At 48.4% G+C, this 26419-nt stretch overlaps 1 protein-coding gene across 4 annotated transcripts in view; it reads right to left on the reverse strand.

The window, feature by feature from the left end:
• SH2D3C (SH2 domain containing 3C) overlaps positions 1 to 26419 on the reverse strand; it is a 72523-nt gene that overhangs the window by 13801 nt on the left and 32303 nt on the right. For 2 of the 4 annotated variants that reach the window (XM_028715005.2, XM_028715006.2), the window contains one exon: positions 411 to 539. In XM_028715005.2, the coding sequence (XP_028570838.2) occupies positions 411 to 539 (129 nt within the window). Of the gene's footprint in view, positions 1 to 410; positions 540 to 10353; positions 10387 to 14767; positions 14974 to 26419 lie in introns of those variants that run through there. The other 2 variants (XM_028715007.2, XM_077922086.1) reach the window with 2 other exon arrangements.

Genomic DNA, 26419 nt, shown 5'->3' on the forward strand with positions numbered 1-26419 from the left:
CCTCCCCTGAGCTAGTTCTCTGGATGTTTTGCATCAAGCAGGGGATTTGAGTAAATGGTCTACCAGATCTACTCCACGAGTCACAGCCATAGCAACAATCCTGCTGTGGAGGCCAGGTTCCCACAGGTTGGTGGGAACGAGACACTCCTGCCAAAGGGTGAAGCTTGCTTGTGAACAAAGCAAGGGAGGGGCACAGGTGCAGTTGGGGAATCCCATGTATAAAGGAAGGAGCTTTGTGACACTCCTGCTCCAAACCAAGGAGGATGAGGAGACCCAGGCAGCCATGATAGCATCCAGCTAAAGTCAAGGGGGCTCATAGACCACCCCACACCCTTCTTCACTGTTGCACAGACACAGCTCACGGACCCACAGGGCTTCCTATAGCCAGAGATCTTCCAGCTGCCCCTCACCTCTCGGGGGATACGCCCATGATACCAGGCGTGGCTGCGGAGGTCCGTGCTGCTGAGTTTGAGCTCCTCTTCCAACTCTTTGTGAAGCTTCTCTGGTGATGAGTCAAGGATATATTTCTCCTTGGAGAACTGGGGGGAAGGGGAGAGAGAGAGAGAGAGAGAGCCTTAAATGAGGTGCCACCAAGTCAGGCTTCAGTGGTAGACACAATCAGTATCCCAGAGCCAAGCTGTGCCAGGTGTTATCCTGACTCTGGGTGGTAGGTAATAAAATCAACGACAACAATAATAAAAAAATTCAGAATACTACAGTATCCAAAGAAAGGCAATATTTACTGAAGCAGACATATCTGAACCATTTCAATTCTGATAGTCCTGGAATGCACGAGTAGTTTTTAAGCAAGCACTCAGAGCATAGCACAGTGAGCACATGGTGTATTTCTGAAGAAAGGCTGTTCCACGTGGTGGATGTCACTACCAAAAAGACCCTCCTCTCTTCTGAGTAGTGGAAAGAGGGAGCCTTTATGGCTGAGGCACCACTGGGACACTGGCTCTCTTTCTGCACCCTTTAATCAGCTGCTTCAGCTGTCAAGTGATCCAATATCTGAATGATCCCCTGAATCTCTAATCAGTGTTGTTTACACGCGAGAGGAGAACAGTAGAGGCAAGAAAGCAATTCATCCAATTGCCCAGGAGACCAAGTCACAGTCCCGCCCACTCACATCCCCATAAAACTTTGACAAATGATGTAAAAATGAATTGGAATTCCACAAGAATTTACCTCTCTCCTAACACCAGAACTCGTGGGCAACCAATGAAGCTAAATGTTGGAATATTTAGGAAAGCGCTTTTTTCATGCAGCACAGAGTCAAACTAGGGAAGTCGCTCCCCCAAGAGGCAATGGTGGCCATCAACCTGAATGGCATTAAATGAGAATTGGGCAAATCCACAGAGGACAGGGCTATCAATGACTAACAGCCATGACTGCTCTGCTCTGCCTCCATAGTCAGAGGCAGCAATGCTTCTGAATCCTAGTTGCTATAAAAGAGGGGAGAGGTCCTGTTTGTGCATCTGGTTGGCCATTGTGAGAACACAATGCTGGACCTGATGGGCCATTAGCCTCATCCAACAGGCCTCTCCTTATGTTCTTCTGTCTCTCTCATGTAATAATAATAATAATAATAATAATAATAATAAACGGCGTTTCCGTGTGCTGCTCTGGTGCCGGTTCGCTGGAGCAGCTTCGTCACGCTGGCCACGTGACCCGGAAGTGTCTGCGGACAGCGCTGGCTCCCGGCCTCTAGAGTGAGATGAGCGCACAACCCTAGAGTCTGTCAAGACTGGCCCATACGGGCAGGGGTACCTTTACCTTTACCTAATAATAATAATAATAATAAACCTTTTATTTATGCTCTGCCCTCCCCAGCCAGAACCGGGCTCAGGGTGGCTAACACCAATAGAATTACAATAAAATACAATAAAATTACGTAATAGAAAAAGGAAAAAAAAAACAGTTAATTAAAATACAGGTTAAAATACAATTTAAAATGCAGCTTCATTTTAGTAGCTGCCCATAGATCAAAACCGTAAGGGGAAGGGAAACATAAGGGTCAGACTGAGTCCAAACCAAAGACCAGGCGGAACAGCTCTGTCTTGCAGAACCTGCGGAAAGATGTCAAGTCCCGCAGGACCCTGGTCTCTTGTGATAGAGTGTACCACCAAGTCAGGGCCAGTACTGAAAAGGGCCTGGCCCTAGTTGAGACCAATCTAACCTCCTTGCGGCTCGGGACCTCCAAAGTGTTGTTATTTGTGGACCTTAAGGTCCTCCGCGGGGCATACCAGGAGAGGCGGTCCCGTAGGTACGTGGGTCCTAGGCCGCATAGGGCTTTAAAGGTCAAAACCAGCACCTTAAACCTGACCCTGTACTCCACCGGGAGCCAGTGCAGCTGGTAAAGCACTGGATGAATGTGATCCTGTGGCAAGGACCCCGTAAGGAGCCTCACCGTGGCATTCTGCACCCGCTGGAGTTTCTGGGTCAGCTTCAAGGCCAGCCCTGCATAGCGCAAGTTACAATAATCAAGCCTGGAGGTGACCGTCGCATGGGTCACTGTGGCCAGATCAGGGCGGGAAAGGTAAGGGACCAACGGCTTGATATGGCGGAGATGGAAAAATACCACCTTTGCTGTGGCTGCTACCTGCGCCTCCATGGAAAGGGAGGCGTCGAAGCTCTTGACAGAAGGCACTGGCCCCCCAACTCCATGTCCCGACCTAGCCAGAGGACCTTTGTCTTCGAAAGATTTAACTTCAACCAGCTCCCACGCAGCCATCCAGCCACAGCTTCCAAGCATCTGGTCAGTGTGTCCGGGGCAGAGTCAGGGCGGCCGTCCATCAACAGATAAAGCTGGGTGTAATCAGCATATTGATATATGTGGTAAGGGTGGGGAAAGAAGCTGTAATGTAGGCCCTCACTTACAATGTTTATTGTGGAATGATTTCTCAGCTCCCTGGTGTGCTTGTAGCAAGGCCCAAGGGAATGATTTTTTAAAAATGAATAAAACGTGCAAGCAAAATGAAGGGCCGAAGCTTCCCTGAAGGAGGGGTGGTGATCCAGGATGGCAAAGCCTATTAATCGGCAGGCGTCCTGACCCTGGTTAACCAGCCACCGGGAGCAATGCCTCAGTCACTCACACGTGGCTGCCGGCATTGCCACTGGCTGGGAAGCAGGCCAAGTGTAAACAGACTCGTCAGCTAACATGAGCTGTGAAGTGGTTTCTGCTGTGAAAGGCCTGTCGGCAGAGAAGAGTCAGTTGACAGATCAGCTTGGCTAGCCAACTCTGAGGCGATGCACCTTGATTGGTGTGCTTGAGTGCACAAAGGACCCAGTGGTGGAGTTAGGTGATTTTAGACTCATTCAGGGGTGGGGAGCACCTTCTTTAGAGGGAAATGTGTATTATTTCACAGCCTGCTGCATTTCTCTACGCATCCCCCTCCAGTTCTGCTGATTGTGACCCTCGCCTCTGCCCCAAAGTCAGTCCCTGCTTGCACTACTGATGGGAAGACCAGGAACCTCAGGCATGCCTCTTGCCTTCCCCTCGCCCTACTCATTGTCCCAAGAGGGACATTTGCATTAAGCTACCCTTTGGGGAAAGAATGTTCCTTCTGCCTCTCCCATCACTGCAACCAAACACACAGTGCCTGACATTAGGTTATTTCAGTCTGCCTGAAGATTTTCAGCAGGTTAGGGAATTGGTGATGCAAGCTCAGCAAAAGTCATTCAATGGGGTGGCAGGGAGAGTTGGAAACAAAGATCTCGTCAGCGGAAGGGCTCAGGTGGCTGCCACAGAGTCTTCTGCCCTGTTCAACCAAGCAGCAGGTGGTTCTCCCCACCCCTGCTTTCCTGATCTCCTCTCTCATTAGGCAACTCAGTTCAGCAAAGCCACTACCACTTGTAAAGAAACCATGCTGGTTTTGCAGCACTGGGAGCGTGGGGCAACTTAACATGCCTTTGGTTCAAATTAATGGGAAGCAGAAGCCTGTTCTAACCACAACACTCCCATAAGTAACACCCATTTGGACATACTTAAAGCAAGAGTATGGAAGTGAGAGCTGGACCATAATTCGGCTGATCACTGAAGAAATGATGCTTTTGAATTCTGGTGCTGGAGGAGACTCTTGAGAGTCCCATGGACTGCAAGAAGATCAAACCTATCCATTCTAAAGGAAATCAGCCCTGAGTGCTCACTGGAAGGACAGATCCTGAAGCTGAGGCTCCAATACTTTGGCCACCTCATGAGAAGAGAAGACTCCCTGGAAAAGCCCCTGATGTTGGGAAAGATGGAGGGCACAAGGAGAAGGGGACGACAGAGGACGAGATAGTTGGACAGTGTTCTCAAAGCTACCAACATGAGTTTGACCAAGCTGCAGGAGGCAATGGAAGACAGGAGTGCCTGGCATGCTCTGGTCCAGGGGGTCATGAAGAGTCGGACACGACTAAACAACAACAACAACAACAACAAAGCAAGAGTAGCCTCTTATTAGGGTAAATGAAAACACCGCAAGCAGGTTTTTGAACAAAGGTCTTCTTCAGGCTGGGTTGTTACGCAATAAAATGGGGCATAGGACGTGAGAAAAAGACATTGCTCCAGTCTGCAGTCAGTAAGATGATGTGCAGGAAGGTGTTGACTTCAGCATGGAATTCAGTGGGACTTACTTCTGAGTAGACATGGTTGGAATTGCAGGCGAAAGGTTCCTTGTATCCAACGTTAGCCACATTCTGAGCAGACCCATGAACTCAATGGCATGGCTAAGCTATGTATATTAATCCCAATGGGCACAATCAACAGTATTATTAACAATGAATTAATTCCTTATGCCTCATTTATGCACCAACTATTGTATTAAGGTAGCAGAATACCCCCTGACCATTATCTGTATACCAGTTAGATAAAACTCTGTTTTATCTCAATTTCCCCTCAAATATGTGGCTGTGCGAATATTTCAGCTGCCTCTAGGACAGGCATCCCCAAACTCGGCCCTCCAGCTGTTTTGGGACTACGGTTCCCATCATCTCTGACCACTGGTCCTGTCAACTAGGGGTGATGGGAGTTGTAGTCCCAAAACATCTGGAGGGCCGAGTTTGGGGATGCCTGCTCTAGGACATCTGGAAAGAGGAGATACTACAGTATTAAGATACAGTACTACCAATTCCTTTCACGGAAAATGTCCTCAACATTTTCCAAAGGGCTCCTGCTTCCAATGTGCTTTGAAGATAGAACATTAAGGCTCAAAGACAGTGGCTTTCTCAATGGCAAAAGGAAAAAGAAAGAATTTGTGGCTGAGTTTAAGCCAGCTCCGAGCCACACTTTGTTTCCTGATCAACATTGCCTCCAATGCGAAAGATCTGGTATTCAGTGGGGCATCATCTCTTACCTGCCACGCCCATCATGGCCCTTTTCCTGGTGGCCCTGAACATTGACAACAAAATGGCATCCCTCCCCATCCTCGGTCTGGCCCCGTGCTTAATTTTCAAGGAACCTTATACCTTCCATACAGAACTGACGGGATCCAAACTTTGGTGAACGAGCACTGGAATTTCTGCCAGGCTCTGTCCCAAATCACTACAGCGCAGATGGGATTAAGGTGCCAGGCCTGGACTAATCGCGCCTGATCTAGCCTACCTATTAGTTTTCCTTGTTCTTTGCCCTCCAAATCCTTAGCTCCCTGTAGGGATTTAATGAAAGCCCTTCTCTCTCTCTCTCTCTCTCTCTCTCTCTCTCTCTGTGTGTGTGTGTGTGTGTGTATTAGCAAGGTTGCCACTTTCCAACACAGATAAGCTAAGACGACGTATTCTACAGAGGGGTGTAGGGTGTGTGTGTGTGTGTGTGTGTGTGTGTGTGTGTGTGAGAGAGAGAGAGAGAGAGAGAGAGAGAGAGAACAATAACCAACAAGAAGCAGCTGGCAAATCTGAACTGAAATAATGCGCTAGTAGGAAATTGCTAGTCCTTCCACCCCCCCCTCCCCACCCATGCAGTCCCAAAATATTTCTGACAGATTGTGCAGAGAGGCATAAACAAACCCCACAAAGGGTTAGCCCTGCTGCATGTCATGCCGGCTGGTTTAATGAATAATAATGACATATTTAAAAAGGGAATCTTCTGCATAAAGATGAGCTTTCCGCTAATGCCCCATTTCGCTAATGCCCTTGTGCACCTGAGCCTTAAACATACAATCCCACCCTCCCCATTTCCCCTGCTCTCCTCCCCATCGCTGGTTTCCGCTCCCTGGAGGAGAGGAGAGGCAATGATGTAATGTCTCAGCATCGCTGAATCAGGGACTTTGGTGGGTGAGATGTAGCAGGGCGATGCTCTGGGCAGGTGTGGCAGAATGAAAGAGAAGCTCGTTGGCAGAGCACCTGCCTTGCGTGCAGAAGGCTCCAGGTTCCATCACCGGCATCTCCAGGAGGGTCTGGGAGGGACCCCTGCCTGAAACCTTGGAAGGTAGCTGCTAGTCTGTGTGGACAATACTGAGTGAGCGGGATCAAGGGGTCTGCCGCAGTATAAGGCAGCTTCCCATGTCTTTTGCAGAGATGTTTTCAGGTTTTCTAACACCTTCCAGATGCTAGGATCCCCGTTTTAAGAATGCTGGACTAGGTGAGAACTTGACTCAACAACAGATTTCTCCTGAACTTAAACGCAAGGATCACTAAAACTGGACAGCCTTTTGCTTTGTTGAATTTAAGACAGACTGGCACCTGGGATTCTGGGGTTAAAAAGAAGTAAATCACGCTGGGCTAAAATGAAAATAAAGTAGCCACATACCTTACAAGGTTGATTGGTTTGTTGTTGTTCAATTGATTTTCTATACTACCGTATCACAAAGTGCTTTTGCCAGCTTTCAAAAATAGCATCCAGAACACATTAAAACACTCAATAAAACCAGTGCACAACAGAGAGTTAAAAGTGTTAAGAGCAGTTATGAAAGCCTAAGCATAATTTTGTATGGCAGCTAACCCTAAAAATCCAGCCTTGAAAATATTAATAATGAATAGTGAGGAGTCTCTCCTAAGAGCTCCTCCGGTGGGTCGCGCTGGGAATCAAAGAATCATAGAACTGTAGAGCTGGAAGGGACCCAAGCAAAAATCTCAACTAGATCATACATGACAGGTGGCCATCTGACCTCTGCTTTAAAACCTCCAAGGAAGGGGAGACCACCACCTTTTGTGGGAGTCCGTTCCACTGCCAAACAGCTCTTATCATCAGAAAGCTCTTCCTGATGTTTAGTCTGAATCTCCCTCCTTGTAACTGGAATCCATTGGTCCTACCCTCAGGAGCTAGAGAAGACAAGCTTGCTCTATTCTCCATGTGACAGCCCTTTAGATATTTAAAGATGGATTTCATATCTCCTCTCCTCTTTTCCAAGCTAAAAATACTCAACTCCCTCCACTGTTCCTTGTGAGGCTTGGTTTCCAGACCTTTGATCGTCTTGGTCACCTTCCTCTGTACACCTTCCAGCTTGTCAATAACCTTCTTAAGTTGTGGTGCCCAGAACTGGACACAGATATATTGCGATGTGTAGCTGATGATATGTCATGGTGCATTCCCTAGCCCTACTTTTCACGTGTACAGCTAATAAGCCAGGTGTCCCCAAACATATATTTCTGCAGCTGGAAGGGTACTCTGTAATAGGTTTGGATCTGGCAGTCTCTCCACTGAGTTAAATTCTCAGGGACTCTAAAGCAAGCCGTCCCCGTCCCCCATTTTAAGTGATACGAGAGCTTAACAGAATGGGGTGGGGATTTGCCTCAGAGATGCATCCTGAAAATCAGAACTGGATACTGGGGCCTCTGCAAGGTGCACATAACTCTGGTTCATTGCTCACCCTTCACCCCCTCCCACCCCAACGTCCTCCAGTGTGCTTGAACCCTTATTAAAAATAAATAGTAACCCCAGGTCCCGCTCTCTTCCCCTTCGGCACTCCCAGGGGGTGTCCAGGCCAGAGCAGATGCTGTCACCATGGCAACCCCCATGGTGACCATGGGCCACCGATGCTATCACCATAGCGACTGCTGCTGCTGCAGCCCCATATTTCCTCTGCTACAACTTCCTCCCCTGGAACAAACACTCCAAAGGAAGGTGGAGGGAGGACCCCTTCAAGGCTAACTTTTCTCTGTGGTTATGAGAATTGCAGGGTGGGGGGGGGAGGAATCATTTTGGGCCTAGATTGTCCAGACCTGCCCATTCAGGCAGCATTGGGGAGAGGATGGAGTTTTGTGTAGGGAGAGGAGGCAAGATGAGAAGAGGGCAACAAGTAACATACAGCCTTTGCCAACCTGGTGCCTTCTCCAGATGTTTTGGGCCACAAAACCTGCACTGGCTGGGGATGATGGTTGTTGATGCTTGAAAACATCTGGAGGGCTCAAGTCAAATTCTGCCCTATAGCATTTCGCATATGAAAACAGTGTACTCTGATAAAGGGATCAGGGTTTGAGCCCCACATGAATGAATGGTTTTCTTTGCCATCCCCTCATTTTCACTGCAGCTGCCTGCCTGACACTACATCTAAGAGCAAAGAGGATGAGTTTGCTTTTGGTTCAATATATTCACATGAGGGCAGCGGGGTGGTGGCGGAGGAGAGGCATAGTTGCCCTGCATTGCATTATCAACAGTTCACAATAAACCAAAATGGTAGGTGCTACACCTGCCTTTAGAGATCATGGGCATGCATTTACCATACTGAATAGTGATGGATTGTAAGAAGCAAGTGTGTGTCTCTGGCCAAGCCAGATTTGACTTCTAAAAGTCATTGGGGGGATTGATCTCTGGACCCTGGAAAAAAAAATGACAACTCTGTGGCCATTTGTCCTAGTCAGATTTGAACAAGGCAACTCCCAAAAGGCACAACAGGGGGACGCTGATTTATCAAACATCTAGACTGCCAGAACGCATGTTGTTCCATTTGCGCCCCCCTCCTCTCATTCAGCTCAGCTGTCTCTCTGGATTTTTTCTTGCCTGCTCTATTCCCTGCTACCACTCCTCCCCTCCGCCTCACTGATGGACCTCCTGCAGAGAATAATAAGGGAGTCTGGAGGGCAACTGCGACTGAGGGCAAGGCAAGGAACAGGATGACCTTGGCGTAGTAAAGGCCAAGAAGAAAAGAAAAGAAAAGGAGGGAGGAGGGGATGAACAGAGTCCGAGGACACCAGCAACAGAATATAGCTTTTCTGGTAGGGCAGTTTCCTGTACAGTTTGGTACCACTGGTCCATAGACACTCCTGACACTGTGGAACACTGTGGCATGGGTGTGGTACAGGCCTATACCATCTCTTCTGAAATTGGTAAGAAATGGCAACACACACACAGGTCATGAGGGGAAGATTCTTACAATGGGCCAAACAACCACTCAGGATTTAAAAGCATGGAGTTTTATTTCATGATACGGTCTGTGCTTGTTTAAGAGCTCTGTGCATCTGGTATGCGTTACAGAAGGTTTGTAACATGCAGGGAGCAGAGTTGCACATCTGTGGGAGGTGTGGGAGCTCAACCTGGCCCGTCTTATTATCTGTGTGATGAGGAATAAAGAAGTGGCTCCTCCTCTCATTCAGCCAGGTTTCAGAGAGGTCCAGGGAGCAGAAATGGCATGATGAAGAGGCCAGAGTCAACTTTTGGAATATGCAAGTGAACAAAGGCAAAGGGCTTTACATCTTCTTTTTGAACCTGCTAGGGGTGGGGTGGGAAGTGCTGAAGAGGCCTAGAAGCAAGCCAGTTTGGCTACAGCAGCTGCTTTATACAATGTTGAATGCTCAAGGTCCAAGAGAAAATTGGGTGGGGGTGGGAAGGCACCAAACAGCCATGGGTGGGGAAGACAGATATGAGTGAATGTCCTTGGAATGTACTCCTTACTTAAATGCCTTTTTCTTATTTGCATATAAATAAATGCTGACAGCTCACCCCCCCCCAAGATGTTCCAGAGGGGTCTACTAAACTGCAGCAGGGGACAAAGCAATGCCTGCTTTGATGCTGGTGCAATCCCCCCACTCAGCTACCTCAATGCAGGATGGGTGTGTGGGTGGGTGTATGCTGAATATAACGTACATCTATCTATCCATCCCTTATCTCACTCCAAATGCTGCATCCCTTTCCTGGTCTGCTATTGGCTAGCAATGATGTAATTGCTTCAAGCGCCGGGTGCGCTGCCATTGGTAGAAAGAGGCAGAGATGCTGCTGTCAGCTTGAAAGCCCCCAGTCATTCATGCAGAGTTCAGCATGCCAGTTTGGGCACAAAATCTGCACACATAAGCCAGCCAGCCTAGGAGCAGATTGAATGTCTGAGGAGGGGACAGTGGGTGGGGTGTGGCTTTCTCAAGCTCTTGTGCTGTGCGGGAGCAGGGAAGCATGCACACACAAGGACACACACACACACACACACACACACTGAACACTTATCACACCTTTCTTAACCTTTGCATTGCCAGGATGGAGCTCTACAATACTCCATTCAACTCTGAAACCTGGATCAAAATCAAAAGAGACCAATATTTTAAAAACAGGCCCTGGCATGTAATGCTTTGGGCACCTTTGCCCTGGTTGTTGTGACAGGCTTCCAGCACCAGCCTCTTGATCACAATGAAGGATACACAAGGATATATTTCTTGACAGGTTTGGCCGGAGGGTCGTAAGAGGAAAAGAATGTGCAGCTCGCCCAAGCACACCTGCAGCCATAGTAACGTGAGCTTTGTTGGTTGGAGAGATGCACTTTTGCATTCAAGGCACCCCAAATGGGTGAGGTGTTACCCTTATACACAAGGGGGAAACAAACAAAAAAATCAATTGTCTCACATGTACGTAATTCTGCTGGATTCTGGGCAATAGTGGGAGGGGCCATTCAGTAGTACAGCAACTGCTTTGCATGCAGAAGGTCCCAGGTTCAGTGCCTGCAATCTCTACCTTCAAAGGATCTAGAGGAGCCGGGGTGGCAGCAGGGGACCTTCCATCCAAGACCTAGAGGAGTTGCTGCCAGTCAAAGGTCTTGGGAAATATGCTTGGACACCTAAGAGGAGACTGCTGTAGCAATCAGGGCCAGCCCAAGGAATGCTGCTTCCTGGAGCAAGAAGAATGGTGCCACACACCTCCATGTACCAAATCCAGAGGCATTGTTGATGAAACAGCACTCTCCAGCAAACCTGAAGGCTATAGGCTAGCTTTAGTTGTGTAAGGCAGTTGTGTAAGGCACACACAGCTCTGTTCTCCAGCACCTCACCATGGCTGCCCAGTTCCCCACATTTGCTGCTTGAGGCAGCTGACTCACTCTGCCTTATAGTATGACAGGCCCCAAGACCAACCAGATTTTAAGAAGGCCTTCTCCAAAAAACCAAAATAGGGAAAATACTAGCACCTGTGTGCCAGTGCTTATAACTGAGGATCCAAGGGAGCCAATGCATGATAAAGATTTTGCCCAGGTACAGGCCTAAGGTGCAGTCGCAAGGTACATCTAGAGCCAGCCCTACCATTGGGCAAAGTGAAGCAGGGTAGCTTCCAGGACAGCAAGCGGTCAATCATTTTTGGGGGGCAGGCAGCAATTTGGCCTTTTATGCCTCAAAATGCCTTGGAGCCATGTCACTAACTTTTGGTCAAAGTCTCTTGGAATAAGGTGGAGGCTCAAACACAGGACACCTGGTTTTTCCATTTTCTGTTTTAGCACACACAAGATTGTCTCTGCACTTCCAGAACTGAAATGCAAAGGACATAACAGGAGCCTTGCTGGATCAGACCCAAGGTCCACCTAGTCCAGTGTGGTATTTACCACTGCAGCCAATGGGATACCTCCAGGAAGCCCACAAGCAAGACACAAAAGCGCTTTGCATTCAGAAGCAGACTGAAAGTGGAGGCTCCATTTGTATGTGATAGCCTGGCCTCTCCAGCTAGCTCAATAAAAGAATGACACTTTCGACAAGGTCATAGAAACAAAGGAAGGTGGCTTATAGTGAGTCGGACCAATACTGGTCCATTTTGCTCAGTATTGTCTACGTAGCTTGGCAACAGCTCTTCAAGGTTTCAGACAGGGAATTGTTTCCTTTCCTACCTGGAGATGCTGGGGATTGAACCTGGGACCTTCTGCATGCAAAGCAGGTGGTCTGCCTCTGAGCTACACCCCTTCAGTATTCTCAGGGCAAGAGACCCAAGCAAATTCTACAAAATCTGCCTCTCAGCCAGCTGCCTTGGTCTACTTCTCCTTTTGGAAAGCAATAAGAGCTCAGCAGGATTGCACCAACAGTCTGCTTCCCACAGAGTCCAATCAGATACTTCTGGCAAGCACACCCCACCTCCCAGCCAAGCAGGACATGAAGACAACAGCTCCATTCCAGAAACTGCTACCTAGAGGTAGACTGCCTCTGAATCTTGAGGTTCTGTTTAACAACTGTTACCAGACACCCAAGGTGCACTGGGCGCGAATCATTTTCTAAGTGCCCAAAGTGTAATTAGGGGCGAGGAACTGATTTGGGGCCAGGGTGGGCAGTGTTATCTGCCTTAACAAGGCAAAATATTTATTTAGGGGTATAAATCATTTTAAGATGAAAATGTTTAGAGATGACTGGTGGGGTGTATTGGAGTAGGATATTGAAAGACCACCCACCACACCAGGACAAGGGGTGTGTGTGGGTGTAGAAAAAGAACGATGGACACACACGTCATCTAGTAGGACTTGGATTGGAGCGAGGCAAATACCGTAAGCAAATCTAGTGCTGTTGCTTTCTGGTCTTAGGATGACATCATGCTCAAATAATCAATTTCCTCAGAGAGAGAGGCGGGGGGGAATGCTGCAATATTTAAAATACATTTTGAAGTCAGAAAATCAAGTGAAGATGTTGTTGTCAGAAATCCAAATAAAATCAAATGAAGGGGGGGGGGTTGTACAAATAGGTGGGGCCAGGGGACCTTTTATAAAAAGGTCTGAATCCTAGGCAGGTACACAAGCACGCACACCCCAGTCTGGAGAAGAAAAGACTTTTCTCCAAGACCTTCGTCTGTTCCTCCACCTCTACCTCCCTGCTCCATGATCCAAACACTCTTCCTCCTGCTGCAAAGTGGAGGAATCAAAGGTTGCAAAGTACTCTGGATATCTCCAAAGCCAGGAGGTCGCAAAATATTTCCCTCCCACCCCAGTCCTTGCACCCAGGCAGCAAGTGCACAGGAAAGTTAACTGTGGTCTCGGGGCATTACTCCAACCCAAGTGCCTTCCCTGCATCAGAAAGCAAGCTACCTTGGCAGACCCCAGCTGGTCCTGGGCTGGGCAACCTGGTTGTGGGCACCCCAGGGGAGCTGCCCTGCCAGCTGCAATCAGGAATTGTGGATCAGAGAGTCTCTCCACAACCACAAGTACTACTGAGGCAGGCATGATAGCCCACGAGAGCAAAAGAGATGCTCCCTGGAAGCAATTTTGGGGTGGCAGGGGGGAGAGACAAAAAGTCAAAAAATGGGTGTCCCCTAGTGAACTTAAGTGGAGATGGGTGCAATCCTCACACTCTCCTTTATTTGGCACAGAGCAGAAAGATAGATACCTGTGGGGGTGATTCTGACCTACTTTCGCTCACCTTGCGGCAAGAGGCCCCCCCCCCGTTCTCCAGCAGGTGTATCCCCTCAACACGCCCTTGGTTTTGGCAGTGCCAAGAGTTGGGCCTCTTCCACAGAAGGCACCCCCACTCTTCACAGCTGATTGGGACCAGGAGACTGGGGGGGGGGGAGCAGGGAATTCCCTGCTTCTGGGTCCCCAAAGTCCAGGTCAGATCAAGAAAGATGGACCTCCTTGCAAGTCATGACCCATTGCAAGCCTGGAGCAAAGGCAGAATCCTGTCCCTCCCCATACTTTGCACAGATTTCTGTCTCATAGAATGAATGGGGAAAGAATGCAGAAGCAAAGTTTACACACACACACACACACACACACACACACACACACACACACACACACACAATGTGTCACCTAGAGAATATTCAGAGATGCTCATGAATGGAGAGATCAGCTAAAGCAAAGTTAATTTCTTCAGCATGGAAAAGTTCTGCAGCCAGCTGCCCCCATCAGTGCTGCTGTTGCTGGTGGTGGCACTTGGGGGTCCATGTACAATGAACCTCTCTAAAGAGGGTCCCCAATGCTCTGGATCTGGGAGGTCTTGAAAGTTTTCTGTCTGAACTCTACGGGGGGGGGGGGGAGAGGGAGAGTCATGGTGAAAGGGCACCTCATACTTCCTCCCACGCCAAGGAGTATTTCTGGATGTGGTTATTCATTTTGACATATGTAACGCAAGGAGATCAGGAACTGGGGTGGGGTAGGGACACCCCCTCTGCACCTAGAAAGAATGAATAGAAAACACACACCAGGGGATTCCCGAGGGAGTCCTCAATAACAGTAGCCCTGAAGCTAGACAGAGACCCCCACCTGGACCCTCCTTGCGGAGAGGGTTCCTGGCACACACACCCTCAGCGGAGATATTGGTAGCCAGGTGCTGGCGAGGAGACTCCCCTCACATGCCACTCCTTCTGGAAAACACAAAGAATGAAAGGAGCTCCCATGGAAAGAAATTCTCCTCTGCACCCCTGACAGCAGAAGCACCCCGGCTCTGAGCGTGGGGGTTGGGTCCTCATTCACACAGAATGGCCCTGGATAGAAGACCCTGCTTTGTCTACACCCCCTAACCGGTACTGGAGGGGGCGTCCCCCCAACACTGTACTCCCCAAAGCAGAACTAGAGCGAGCCAAAGAGGGGGATCCCCTTCTCGCGCGCACCCTCTGCTTGCGCGCCCACGCCCTCTCACCTACCCTCCGGGTGGTCTGGGGCGGGCGGGCGGGCGGTTGTGGGGCTCCGCTCACCTGCACTTGCATGAAAGACCCCCGGTAGAAGCAGCAGGCGGCTGCAGAAAGGGCGCTCCAGAGGCTGCAGCGGTCCGTCATGGCTCCTCCGTCGGAGATCCGAAGCACCAACACGAGCCGCAGCTTCGGCGCAACCGGCTGATGCTCCAATCGCTCCCGCGGCTGGGCTTTAACTTCAGCCGCGGCGGCTTCCCAGATTACCTCATCCCTTGTCGTGGGGGCGGGGCTGGGAAGAGGGAGGGGAGGGAGCCCAGCCCCCCAGCCCAGCGCCTTCCTCTCCTGGAGGACAGGGGTGCAGGGATGAAGGATGGGGCAGACCCTCCAAAGCAGTTCAAAGGGTCCCCCTCGCCCTTTAATCCGAGACTGCTTTTTTCCTGCTGTCACTGATCTCCAGCCCAACTTTTATTAATTTGTGGTTTTAAACCTGCTTCACAAATGCCCTAGATTGCAGGGCTGTGCATATGAGCAACAAGAGCAACACAGAACAAGTGCACACACACACACCTGAAGTTTATGAACATGGCTAATTTAGGGTCATTCATTTCAATGGGTCGAGGACCTAGAGGCAGGTTTTAAAACAACCTAAGCCAAGCAGGGGGGGACGCGGGTGGCGCTGTGGGTAAAACCTCAGTGCCTACGACTTGCTGATCGTATGGTTGGCGGTTCGAATCCCCGCGGCGGGGCGAGCTCCCGTCGTTCGGTCCCAGCTCCTGCCCACCTAGCAGTTTGAAAGCACCCTTTAAAAGTGCAAGTAGATAAATAGGGACCGCTTTCTAGCGGGAAGGTAAACGGTGTTTCCGTGTGCTGCGCTGGTGCCGGCTCGCCAGCTGCAGCTTTGTCACGCTGGCCACGTGACCCGCAAGTGTCTGCGGCAGCGCCGGCTCCCGGCCTCTAGAGCGAGATGAGCGCGCAACCCTAGAGTCAGACATGACTGGCCCGTACGGGCAGGGGTACCTTTACCTTTTAAGCCAAGCAGGCAGGGTTTCAGGTAGAGGATGCTTCTGGCCCCACCTGGAGATGTCTGGGATTGAACCTGGGGCCTGCGCAAGAAAAGCGGGCGCTCTGCAGCTGAGCCACAGCTGTTTCCCAATAAAGTAAGGTCACAGTCCTCCTCAGGACCAGCCTTCTCATTAGGCAGAGGAAAGCAGCTGCCTCTGGCAGCAGATACTGGAGAGTAAGGTGTCATGGGTGGAGCTGTGACTGCCACCTGGCTTGTCCTGCACCCCCTAAACTAGGCTCCTGTCCTCAGATGTCTTTGGGGACACTGGATATGAGAATGTGGAAGCAAGGGGTCATCCACATGTCCGAGCCGTTTTGCCTTTGCTTTACTGCTCCCCCACCCCCCGGAAAACCCATTCTTTACCTACAGATCGGAACAAACTGCAATCCACAGAAAACCCAATTGCCATTTGTTCTGATGTAGTGCTAAAAATCAGATGTGACTAAGCCCCCCGTTTCGACTGCCAGTCCGCTCAGCTTCCATGTGTGGAAGGGGAGGTGGCACCATCTTGCACTTTGCCTTGAGCATGTCCTGGACAAGAAGAATATGATCCTCAGAGTTCTGAACAAGGGGCTGAGTTAAACTGGAGCAGCTGGAATTGACCAAGTCAGACTTTGTATTCCTCAAGCTCAGCACTGTCTTATCAAATGGCATATCCACAGAGGAGAGGTCTGTCAGATACCTAAATGGATCTTCCAGTTTACTGAATCTCAGTGTATCTCTTTTTTCTGGCATCTTTTTAGCAATGTTGCAATTGATTTGGGAGAGACAACATGGCTCTCACATTTTGGGGTGCAGCAACTGAGAGAGCCTCCTTGCCGACATGGAATGCACTATCCCAGCGTGTTGTGAAGTGAGCCTTTATCCACACTTACCTTTCCTCACAAAAACAAAAAGCTTCGCTATTTAAAGTTCAGAAAACCCAAATTGACATTTGCTCCAATTGAGTACTAAAGAACAGGTTTTCATGGGGAAAGCTCTGGGGTAAAAAACCCCCAAAACCCATTCACAATGAACTTTTAAGTACCGACCTGTGCCTGGAAAAGGTAAGTATGGATAAGCCTATGGAAAGGATTTGGGGGCAGGTGTCCAGAGCCCCACTCAGCAGAATGAGCAAGAGGCCTCCCCCCCCCCCAAAAAAAAATGTTAGCAGAGCTGTCACATTGGCAAGCAAATGAACCCATGACCATCTTCAAAACACAGGAAGCTGCTTTGTACTGAGTCAGATCATTGGCCCATCTACCAGGCGATGGCAGGGACTGAACCTGGAGCCTGCATTCGAAACAGATTTCCAGAGTCTAAAATTACCACACTGCACCACTATTTGCAAGGGCCATTAGCTTAACAGCTTTAAAAGGGGATTAGCCAAACCTTAAGATCTCCTTCATAGGTGTAGGTGCCCCTGCCAAACAAAGTGTGGCAGCTAACCAGAAGGCCTTTTCGATCGCGGCTCCTTCGTTATGGAGCCGCCTTCCCAGGGACGCTTACCTTGCACCACCTTTGCCACCCTTTCGGCGCCAGGTTGAGAGACTTTTCTGCTTTAAACAACTCGTGACATCCTGGCCCTCTCAGTTTCATCCTTCCCCCCTTTCCCCCCCTTTACTTTGGGTGAGTTTTCTAGTTTGTTGCACAGGAGTGCCAAATCCACTTTAGCTGCACGTGCCAAATGTGCTTGAACCCCACCTGAAATACGGCGAGAGTCTGGAAGCATCCCAAGAAACTTGCCATCAACACTCCCCATCTTATTTATCCTGCTGGGCAGAAGGCCACGGTGTACAGGGAAGGATAAACTCTTACCACCCCGCTTTCACAGCTTTAAGCTCTCGTCTTAACTATGAGGCTTGTCCCCTGCCAATCCCACGTATCCTGCCAGATTCATTGGGGGCGCCAATCTTCTAGTAAGCACATCATCGCCTGCTTTTTGGCAGCAGATGCAAAAACTTCTGTGACTCCAAGCTGGATGAAGATTGCAATCTTAAAATTCCATGCATAATGTCAGGCATTAAACTTAATGCAGGGGTTATCCTAGGTTTGCCCTTGAGTAGCTTCTGTCGATGCTGCATAATACATCATGCGCACGCATCAATGTACTTCTTTAGTTTTCCAATCTCTTGCACATATTGCCAATTCCGTCATCTCTTGATTCTGCTGCGAGCTTCCAATAAGCTCAAGCAAGGTGTGTGTGTGTTTGTAGCCTCTATTCCCTAACTGAGGTTTCTTTGTGGGAAAATAACATTTTCTGAACAATGAATTTCAAGGTCACTGTCCTCGTTGATTTCGGTGGGGCCTTCCTGGTAGACTGAGCCAAAGGGAATCAGGTCTGCCTGTTCCTTATTTTGCTGCTCTCTACAAATGGCAGCCTATCTTGATAGGGGCCATGGACATTGTTAGGGGGTGTCTGGGGGGACATTGAGTCCCTGGGGTTTTGCACCAGGCTCTGATATCTTTTCTCTTTGTTCCCTTTTTAGAAAAACTTACCGTATTTTTCGCTCTATAACACGCACCCGATCATAACACGCACATAGTTTTTAGAGGAGGAAAATCCGTAGGCATGCCACCCGTAGGCATTCCCTCCATAACACGCACAGACATTTCCCCTTACTTTTTAGGAGGAAAAAAGTGAGTGTTATGGTGCAAAAAATATGGTACATTCCTAATGCAGTCACACCATAGATTTGTATAATGGCATTACGATACTGGCCATTTTGATTTTCAGTTCTTTTCCTAACTATCTCTAATGTGGAATTTGCCCCTTTCACAGTAGCCGCACACTCAGTTGACACCTTCATTGAACTATCCACTATGACAGGGACCCTGAGAACCTTCTAGTTCAACCCCCTGCAATGAACGGATATGCAGCTGTCCCTTATGGGGGTCAAACTTGCAATCTTGGCATTATCAGTACCACACTCTAACCAGTGGTGCTATCTTAGTCTTGTTCCTGGTCAATCAGTCTCCTTTATTGGCATAGAAAGAATATATATATTTTTTAAAGTCCATAGCACCTTAGAGACCAACTAAGTTTGTTCTTAGGGACCCGGGTGGCGCTGTGGGTAAAAGCCTCAGCGCCTAGGACTTGCCGATCGAAAGGTCGGCGGTTCGAATCCCCGCGGTGGGGTGCGCTCCCGCTGCTCGGTCCCAGCACCTGCCAACCTAGCAGTTCGAAAGCACCTTCGGGTGCAAGTAGATAAATAGGGACCGCTTACTAGCGGGAAGGTAAATGGCGTTTCCGTGTGCTGCGCTGGCTCGTCAGATGCAGCTTGTCATGCTGGCCACGTGACCCGGAAGTGTCTCCGGACAGCGCTGGCTCCCGGCCTCTAGAGTGAGATGAGCGCACAACCCTAGAGTCTGTCAAGACTGGCCCTTACGGGCAGGGGTACCTTTACCTTTACCTTAAGTTTGTTCTTGGTATAAGCTTTCGTGTGCATGCACACTTCTTCAGATACACACGAAAGCTTACACCAAGAACAAACTTAGTTGGTCTTTAAGTTGCTACTGGACAATTTTTTTATTTTTTAAAATATATTTCGACTGCGTCAGACCAACACGGCTACCTACCTAAATCTGGCAAAGAAAGAGTGTGTCATATACCTGGATCAGAACACAAAACAGGTAATGAAACATAGCGGGAGATTTACATTTTCTTCATGTTGTGAGTTGCTTTGAGTGTAGTTTACTATGGAAAGGCGGAGTACAAATGTGTTGTTGTTGATGATGAGAGAAACCAAATCAGCCGCACAACCTTATGCTATTTGTTTTGGGCAAAGCACCTTAAGTTGCCGGAGATGGGGCTGCTCTGTCTTGCCTTCCCCCTTTCCAGGAGCTGTTTCACCACTGCCACCCCCATAGATGCCAGCTCCTTGGGGCCCTGAGCACCCACAAAATTGCCCATGAAAGGGCCAGGCACCCACAAATTCCAGCGCTAGGGCCATGTACGGCACACTTAATATTTGAATAGTACTGCTCATTCCCTTATGTAATTAATTCAAACAAGTCAAGTGCAATTCCTCAGGGGAAAGGACACTGCAAACACACCTGAAAGAGAGATGGAAGCAGAGTATGTCTGATTTGTATACTTTTTTATGTTCAGCACCCAGAAGACCAGTATGGTTTTCACAAGGGACCAGCCAGATGCCCAAGGGGTTCAGAAAGGAATATTAATATTCAGACAGCTGTAGGGAATGGAGCCTATTATAGTCAGTGCTGTGTCGTCTGTGCTAAAAATAGAAGATAGTCTTTGCAGAACAAAAAATTATTTGCAGAACGAATGAAGGCCCACTTGGTCCAGAAACCTGTTTCCCACCATTATCAAAGAGATGCTTCTGGGAAGCCCACAAACAGGGGGTGGTCAACAGCTCTCTCACAGGCTGTTATTCAATGTTAGTCCTTCTCATGAGTAGACCCTTAGTGGACTTGGCTAACTTAGGTTCATTAATTTCAGCAGGTCTGCCCTGAGTAGGACTTGGCTGAAAACAACTTTGCTGTTGTCTGAGGGAGGGCAGTCTTCACAGGTATATATATTTTTTTAACATGGAGGTTCTATTTAGTTTTATAGCTAATACCTGTTGGCAGACCTCCCCTCTTCCCTTTGAAAGGCAGCTAAGCTGGTGGCTGCCACCAACTCTTGTGAATAACTTAAGGAAACGAGTTCCACAGTCTGTACTAATTTTATGCAAATGAGCTTATTGTCACTACTGTTGCTGCCATTATGGACTTTTGTATGGTGTGTGTCAGGTGATGGTGACTGAGCAAAGTCTTCTGCTTTTTGCCAGGATGGGGCATTTTCTTTTTTACTTCTTGCCATGATTGGGATCCATGGTTTTTTATATAAATCCAATCGGCCAAGCACAGAGGTTCTCACTTCTCAAAGGGTGTGTCATGTGCCACACTGCTGTGACAGGAGAAGATGGAAAGTGTGGCAGGAAGATTCAAGGACAATCGGAGAAACATTTATACATTTCAGTATAGTATAGTATAGTATAGTATAGTATAGTATAGTATAGTATAGTATAGTATCAAATTAATTATTTCCCATTTGCAGAATATGGATAGATATATTTTCAAAATGAGAGCAAGAACATCAAGTGATACTAACATAAATGAGATTACTCAGCGAAAGCAAGCTCACACCTCTTAATGAGTTTGTAGACATACTTAATACAGTGGTGCCCCACAAGACGAATGCCTCGCAAGACGGGAAACCCGCTAGACAAAAGGGTTTTCCATTTTGGAGGCGCTTCGCAAAACGAATTTCCCTATGGGCTTGCTTTGCAAGACGAAAATGTCTTGCGAGTCTTGCCATTCCCCCCCCCGCTCCCCCCCCTTTTTCAAAGCCGCTAAGCCGCTAATAGCCTTTTAGCAGCTTAGCCGCTAATCCTTTAATAGCCGCTAAGCCGCTAATAGCGCTAATCCATTTAGCCACTAATAGGGTTGCTTCGCAAGACGAAAAAACCGCTAGACGAAGAGAATCGCGGAACAGATTCTTTTCGTCTTGCAAGGCACCACTGTATACATATGTAAGAGGCTCATTTATAATTATATTTTGGGAAGGATTCATGTTCTTATGTAGCTGCATTGTTTCAACCTTTCTGGATGTCCCATGATCGTGTTATAAAGTAGTTGTGTTCTATGTTATAAATCATGCACTAGGAGTTGTTTCTTTCTGTTTTCCTATGTATTTCTTATCAATAAAAAAATGGTGTGGCATGAGTAAATTTTTATCCTGAAAGTGTGACCCAGAACTGGTATTCAGAGAGCTGGAGAGTTACTGCCTCTTGCTGCTCATCTTTCATCCTGACTGGAGTGTCCTTTAAATGAGGGATGGGAAGAATGTTATTGGCACAAAAATGGAAGCAAGAAGAATTACCGACGAAAAAGAATGGCAGATGAAATTGATGGACTATGCAGAATTATATAAATTAACAGGAAGGATTTGAAACCTGCGGGACCAGAGATTCTTAGAAGACTGGAGTAAATATATGAACTATTTGAAAAGTAACTGTAATGAACAGATTACGCTAGTAGGACTGCAAGAAGTTTTGTAAGGAGGACTATTTGAAATATTGCAAGAAAGATTATGAGAATTATTAGTTAATGATAATTAAGAGTAATAGAGAATTAAGAAATACAGAATAAGTGAGAAAGAACGAAAAATCATCAGAGGTGTTGACGGAAGTCTAAAACATTGTATAAGATAAGAAGTTATGTTATATGATTGTTGGAAATGATATGTTAAAAAACCCCTATAAAAATGTAATTAAAAAAATAAAATAAATGAGGAATGGGAAAGTCCCACAGATGTTGTTGGACTATAACTCCCATCTTCCCAAAGCACTGGCCATTCTGGTTGGGGCTGATGGGAGCTGGAGTCCATCAACAGTCAGAAGGCCACAAATTTCCCATCCCTCCTTTAAACCTTCTGCAACAGCAGCTCCCATGCTCAGTCTCAGCCTAAAATACTTCACAGGGTAGTAAGAATAAGACAGATGGGCAGGGGAAGAACCAGGTGCACTAACCTGAGCTGTTTGGAGGTAAGGTGGCGGCGGGGGGTGGAATATAGAAAATACATGGATGCTGGGACAAACAATGGGGAACGTCATTGCCTGTGTGCTCTGTTAGGGAGTTCCAAACACAAACTCTTCTTTCCATCTATTAATGGGGACAGAGAGATGGCTGAACAGATGATGGTTGAAAGATGGAGAGAGATGTTGGATTGGAAGAATCTGATTGTGATTCTGTCCATGGAGGCGCAGGTCAATTCTGTATCCAGGGCATCTGTCTACCAGCTCCATCTGGTACGCAGGCTGAGACCCTACCTGCCTGCGCACTGTCTCGCCAGAGTGGTGCATGCTCTAGTTATCTCCCACTTGGACTACTGCAATGCACTCTACATGGGGCTACCTTTGAAGGTGACCCGGAAACTACAACTAATCCAGAATGCGGCAGCTAGACTGATGACTGGGGGCGGCCACCGAGACCACATAACACTGGTTTTGAAAGACCTACATTGGTTCCCAGGATGTTTCTGAGCACAATTCAAAGTGTTGGTGTTGACCTTTAAAGCTCTAAACGGCCTCGGCCCGGTAGACCTGAAGGAGTGTCTCCACCCCCATAGTTCTGCCTGGACGCTGACATCCAGCGCCGAGGGCCTTCTGGCGGTTCCCTCGTTGGGAGAAGCAAAGCTACAGGGAACCAGGAGGAGGGCCTTCTTGGTAGTGGCACCCGCCCTGTGGAACGCCCCCCCACCAGATGTCAAAGAGAAAAACAACTGTACAACTTTTAGAAGACATCTGAAGGCAGCCCTGTTTAGGGACGTTTCTAATGTGTGACATTTTAATGTATTTTTAATCTTTGTTGGAAGTCACCCAGAGTGGCTGGGGATGGATGGGTGGGGTACAAATAAATTATTATTATTATTATTATTATTATTATTATTATTATTATTATTATTATTATCTGTTAGAAAAGCACCCCACCTCCTCCCTTGTCGTAGGTGGTTGGTAGGGAGTGGGGTGCTCCTCCTTTGGGGAAAGGCACATTCCAATGTTGGAAAAGGACAGGCCCACCCCTGAAAGGGGGCACCCATGCCCCACCCCATTAACCTGCCTGTCCGTCAAAGGCTGTGTCTGGTTTCACTCAGGCTACAGAACAGTGCCCGGGTTTTTCTGGGCACAGAATAAGATTTCCCCATGTGTACAGCCCTCAGAAACATCAGCTTTCCTCACTTCCTCTCTTCCTAATCCTCCCCCCCCCCCCCGTACCCCTGCCCTCCTGGGACCCACCAACCGGTCTGTTATTTAACATGACAGGACCTGGGAGCAGCCTGTGCTGTCTCTGCCCTGCTTGAGAATCTGAACTTTAGGAAAGAAAGCACAAAGAAAGATGGAGCGAGGGAGGGAGGGAGGGAGGGAGAAGAGGCAGCCTTGAGCCACATGGATTAGGCTTTAATGAAAGAAGCACCCCAACATACAAGTCAGGAGATGTGAATATCACGTATAACTGCACAAGGGAGAGCAAAGGGAAGGTCTATGGGCTAGCTGGAGATAATGGACATAACCTAAGCACATGCATAATTTTGAGGGATCTCAAAAGGCACAGGTTCCACTTCTCCCTCAAAACACAGTTTTTTCCCTTCAAAGCCTTTGCTGTGATATTTGATTCCCAAATACAGCCAGAGTGAAGTACATGCAACTCACTATGTTTCCTCCATGCTCATCCCGCAGTACCCTTGTCTCTCCCTCACCACCATCAAATTTAGCTAGGGTCTTTGTGGCACAGCCCCACTCTCTACTGCTTATTGTTCCCCCTATTTCCAATATTAAGGTTGTGAATGTCATAGCTCATGTAGTTAAACCAGCACCTCACACACAGCAGGTGAAGGCTTCAACAGGCTTGGAGGAACTCTAAAGTTTTCAGAAGTACAAATAAATATTCAGAAGAAACCCAACAGCAGGGATCGGCAAACTAAGGTCCTGGGGCCGGATGCGGCCCCCCAGGCTTGTAAATCCGGCCCGCTGACCCTGCTGCCCGCTTGGTCAGTCCCCGCATGCTTCGGACGCCTCGCCGCACGAGTCTACCTGACGTTCCACGTGCACGGCCTGCCCGCTGACCTGGCCTCGGACACGAGCCACAGCGCATGGTGAAAGCCGCCTGGGAGCTCCGCAGGGACGGGCCGATGGAGCAGCTGCTGCTCGTCAACAATGCCAGTGAGCAGGCGCTGCTGATATGCGCTCCTGAGCGCGTGCAGAGTGTGTTCCTCCGGAGGCAGCTGCGGGACCGGCTTGCAGGGTACTTATTTTTCAAAATATAGTCCAGCCCTCCACAAAGTCTGAGGGACAGTGCACCGGCAACCTGATGAAAAAGTTTGCTGACCCCTGACCCCTGCTTTATAAGGACAGTATGTTCAAGTGGCCAAGGAATGCTGACTCGCATTGGGGGGGGGGGAAGCAGGTGGACAACGTAATAGAACGAAGTACAGTGGACGCTCGGGTTGTGAACATGATCCATGCAGGATGCACGTCCGCAACCCGCAGCGTCCGCAACCTGCAGTGGCGCTTTTGCGCATGCGTGGGTTGTGATTTGGTGCTTCTGCGCATGCGCAACTGCTGAACCCCAGAAGTAACTCGTTCCGGTACTTCCGGGTTTTAGCGGTCCGCAACCTGAAAAAACGCAATCTGAAGCGTCTGTAACCCGAGGTATGACTGTATTGCATGCCTGGCTGGCTGGCTGGCAGCAGAACATTTTGTTGAAGGTCCCATGTGTGGTAACTATTTTACGGATATTGTAGATCTGTATCTGGTGAGCAGAGGGAGAGAGCAAGCTGCACAAGCCCTCCAGGAAGCAATCACTGAACACTGCAGAAAGAGCTCCACAATGAGGAAACAGCAAAGAATCAAAGCGGTAAAGATGAAAATTAAATTAAATTAAAGGTGCCATTGCTGCTGCCATCGCCACTGCTAAATTACATAGGCCTTGGGGAGCTGCAGAAAAAGGGCTGGGAGGAAGCAGATCTTTTGGCTCCCTTTACATCTGAACCAGAAGTCCTGGGTTAGTTTCTCCCCGAGAAGCCACAACTGCTAGCCAGCCTTAAACAATTGTTCATTTGTTTGTTATTTGTTCCAACAATTTATATACTGCTTGACACTTTAAGCAGTGGTGCAGTAAAGTCATTGCCATGGCTTGTTAGGAAGCAACAAACCACAATCTGCTTCAGGTGTAACAGGAGCCCACGGAAGAGCAACTGGACAAGGACTCTGCTTGCATGTGCTTGGTTTGTGGTAAGCCATGATAAGCCAGTAAGGTAAAGGGACCCCTGACCATTAGGTTCAGTTGTGGCCGACTCTGGGGTTGTGGCGCTCATCTCGCTTTATTGGCCGAGGGAGCCGGCGTACAGGTTCCGGGTCATGTGGCCAGCAGGACTAAGCCGCTTCTGGCGAACCAGAGCAGCGCACGGAAACGGCATTTACCTTCCTGCTGGAGAGGTACCTATTTATCTACTTGCACTTTGACATGCTTTCGAACTGCTAAGTTGGCAGGAGCTGGGACCGAGCAACAGGAGCTCACCCCCGTCGTGGGGATTCAAACCGCCAACCTTCTGATCGGCAAGCCCTAGGCTCTGTGGTTTAACCCACAGCGCCACCCGCGTCCCTCGATAAGCCAGTAACCTTGCATTATTGTTCTGTGCCAATAGGGCCATCTTAGCCTAACTACTGCAAAGAGTTGTTTGTGATGATAACATGTGGGAAGTACAAGATACAAATAAAAAATGTAGCAGAAATTTTTCTCTGGCTTTGTTAATATTGCTGTAAGACTAGAATCTGGTTACTGGAGCGGTGCTGGTCTGTTGCTAAAACTTTGCCTTTGAGGCAATACCTGTCTGGAGTCTGGGACTTGACAATGAGGAAAGTAATGGTAAAGGGCACCGGAAAGTGTGTGATAACATTTGCTTTGCAGCACAACATATTCAAAGCTCCCTGCAGAAACGTTCAATAAATAGGTCACCTTGCTCCCTACCTGTAACCCAAAAGATGTTTGAATATTTATTTGCTGGAACGTTTTAAGTTTTAAAAAGACCTGTAAATGGTGGGGTGGGGGTGTTTACATCAGAGAGAAGGCACCTTTTTCTAAGGGATTCTTCCAGCTGACTACATGTT

This window comes from Podarcis muralis, chromosome Z (genome assembly GCF_964188315.1).
Source record: "Podarcis muralis chromosome Z, rPodMur119.hap1.1, whole genome shotgun sequence".
NCBI lineage: Eukaryota > Metazoa > Chordata > Lepidosauria > Squamata > Lacertidae > Podarcis > Podarcis muralis.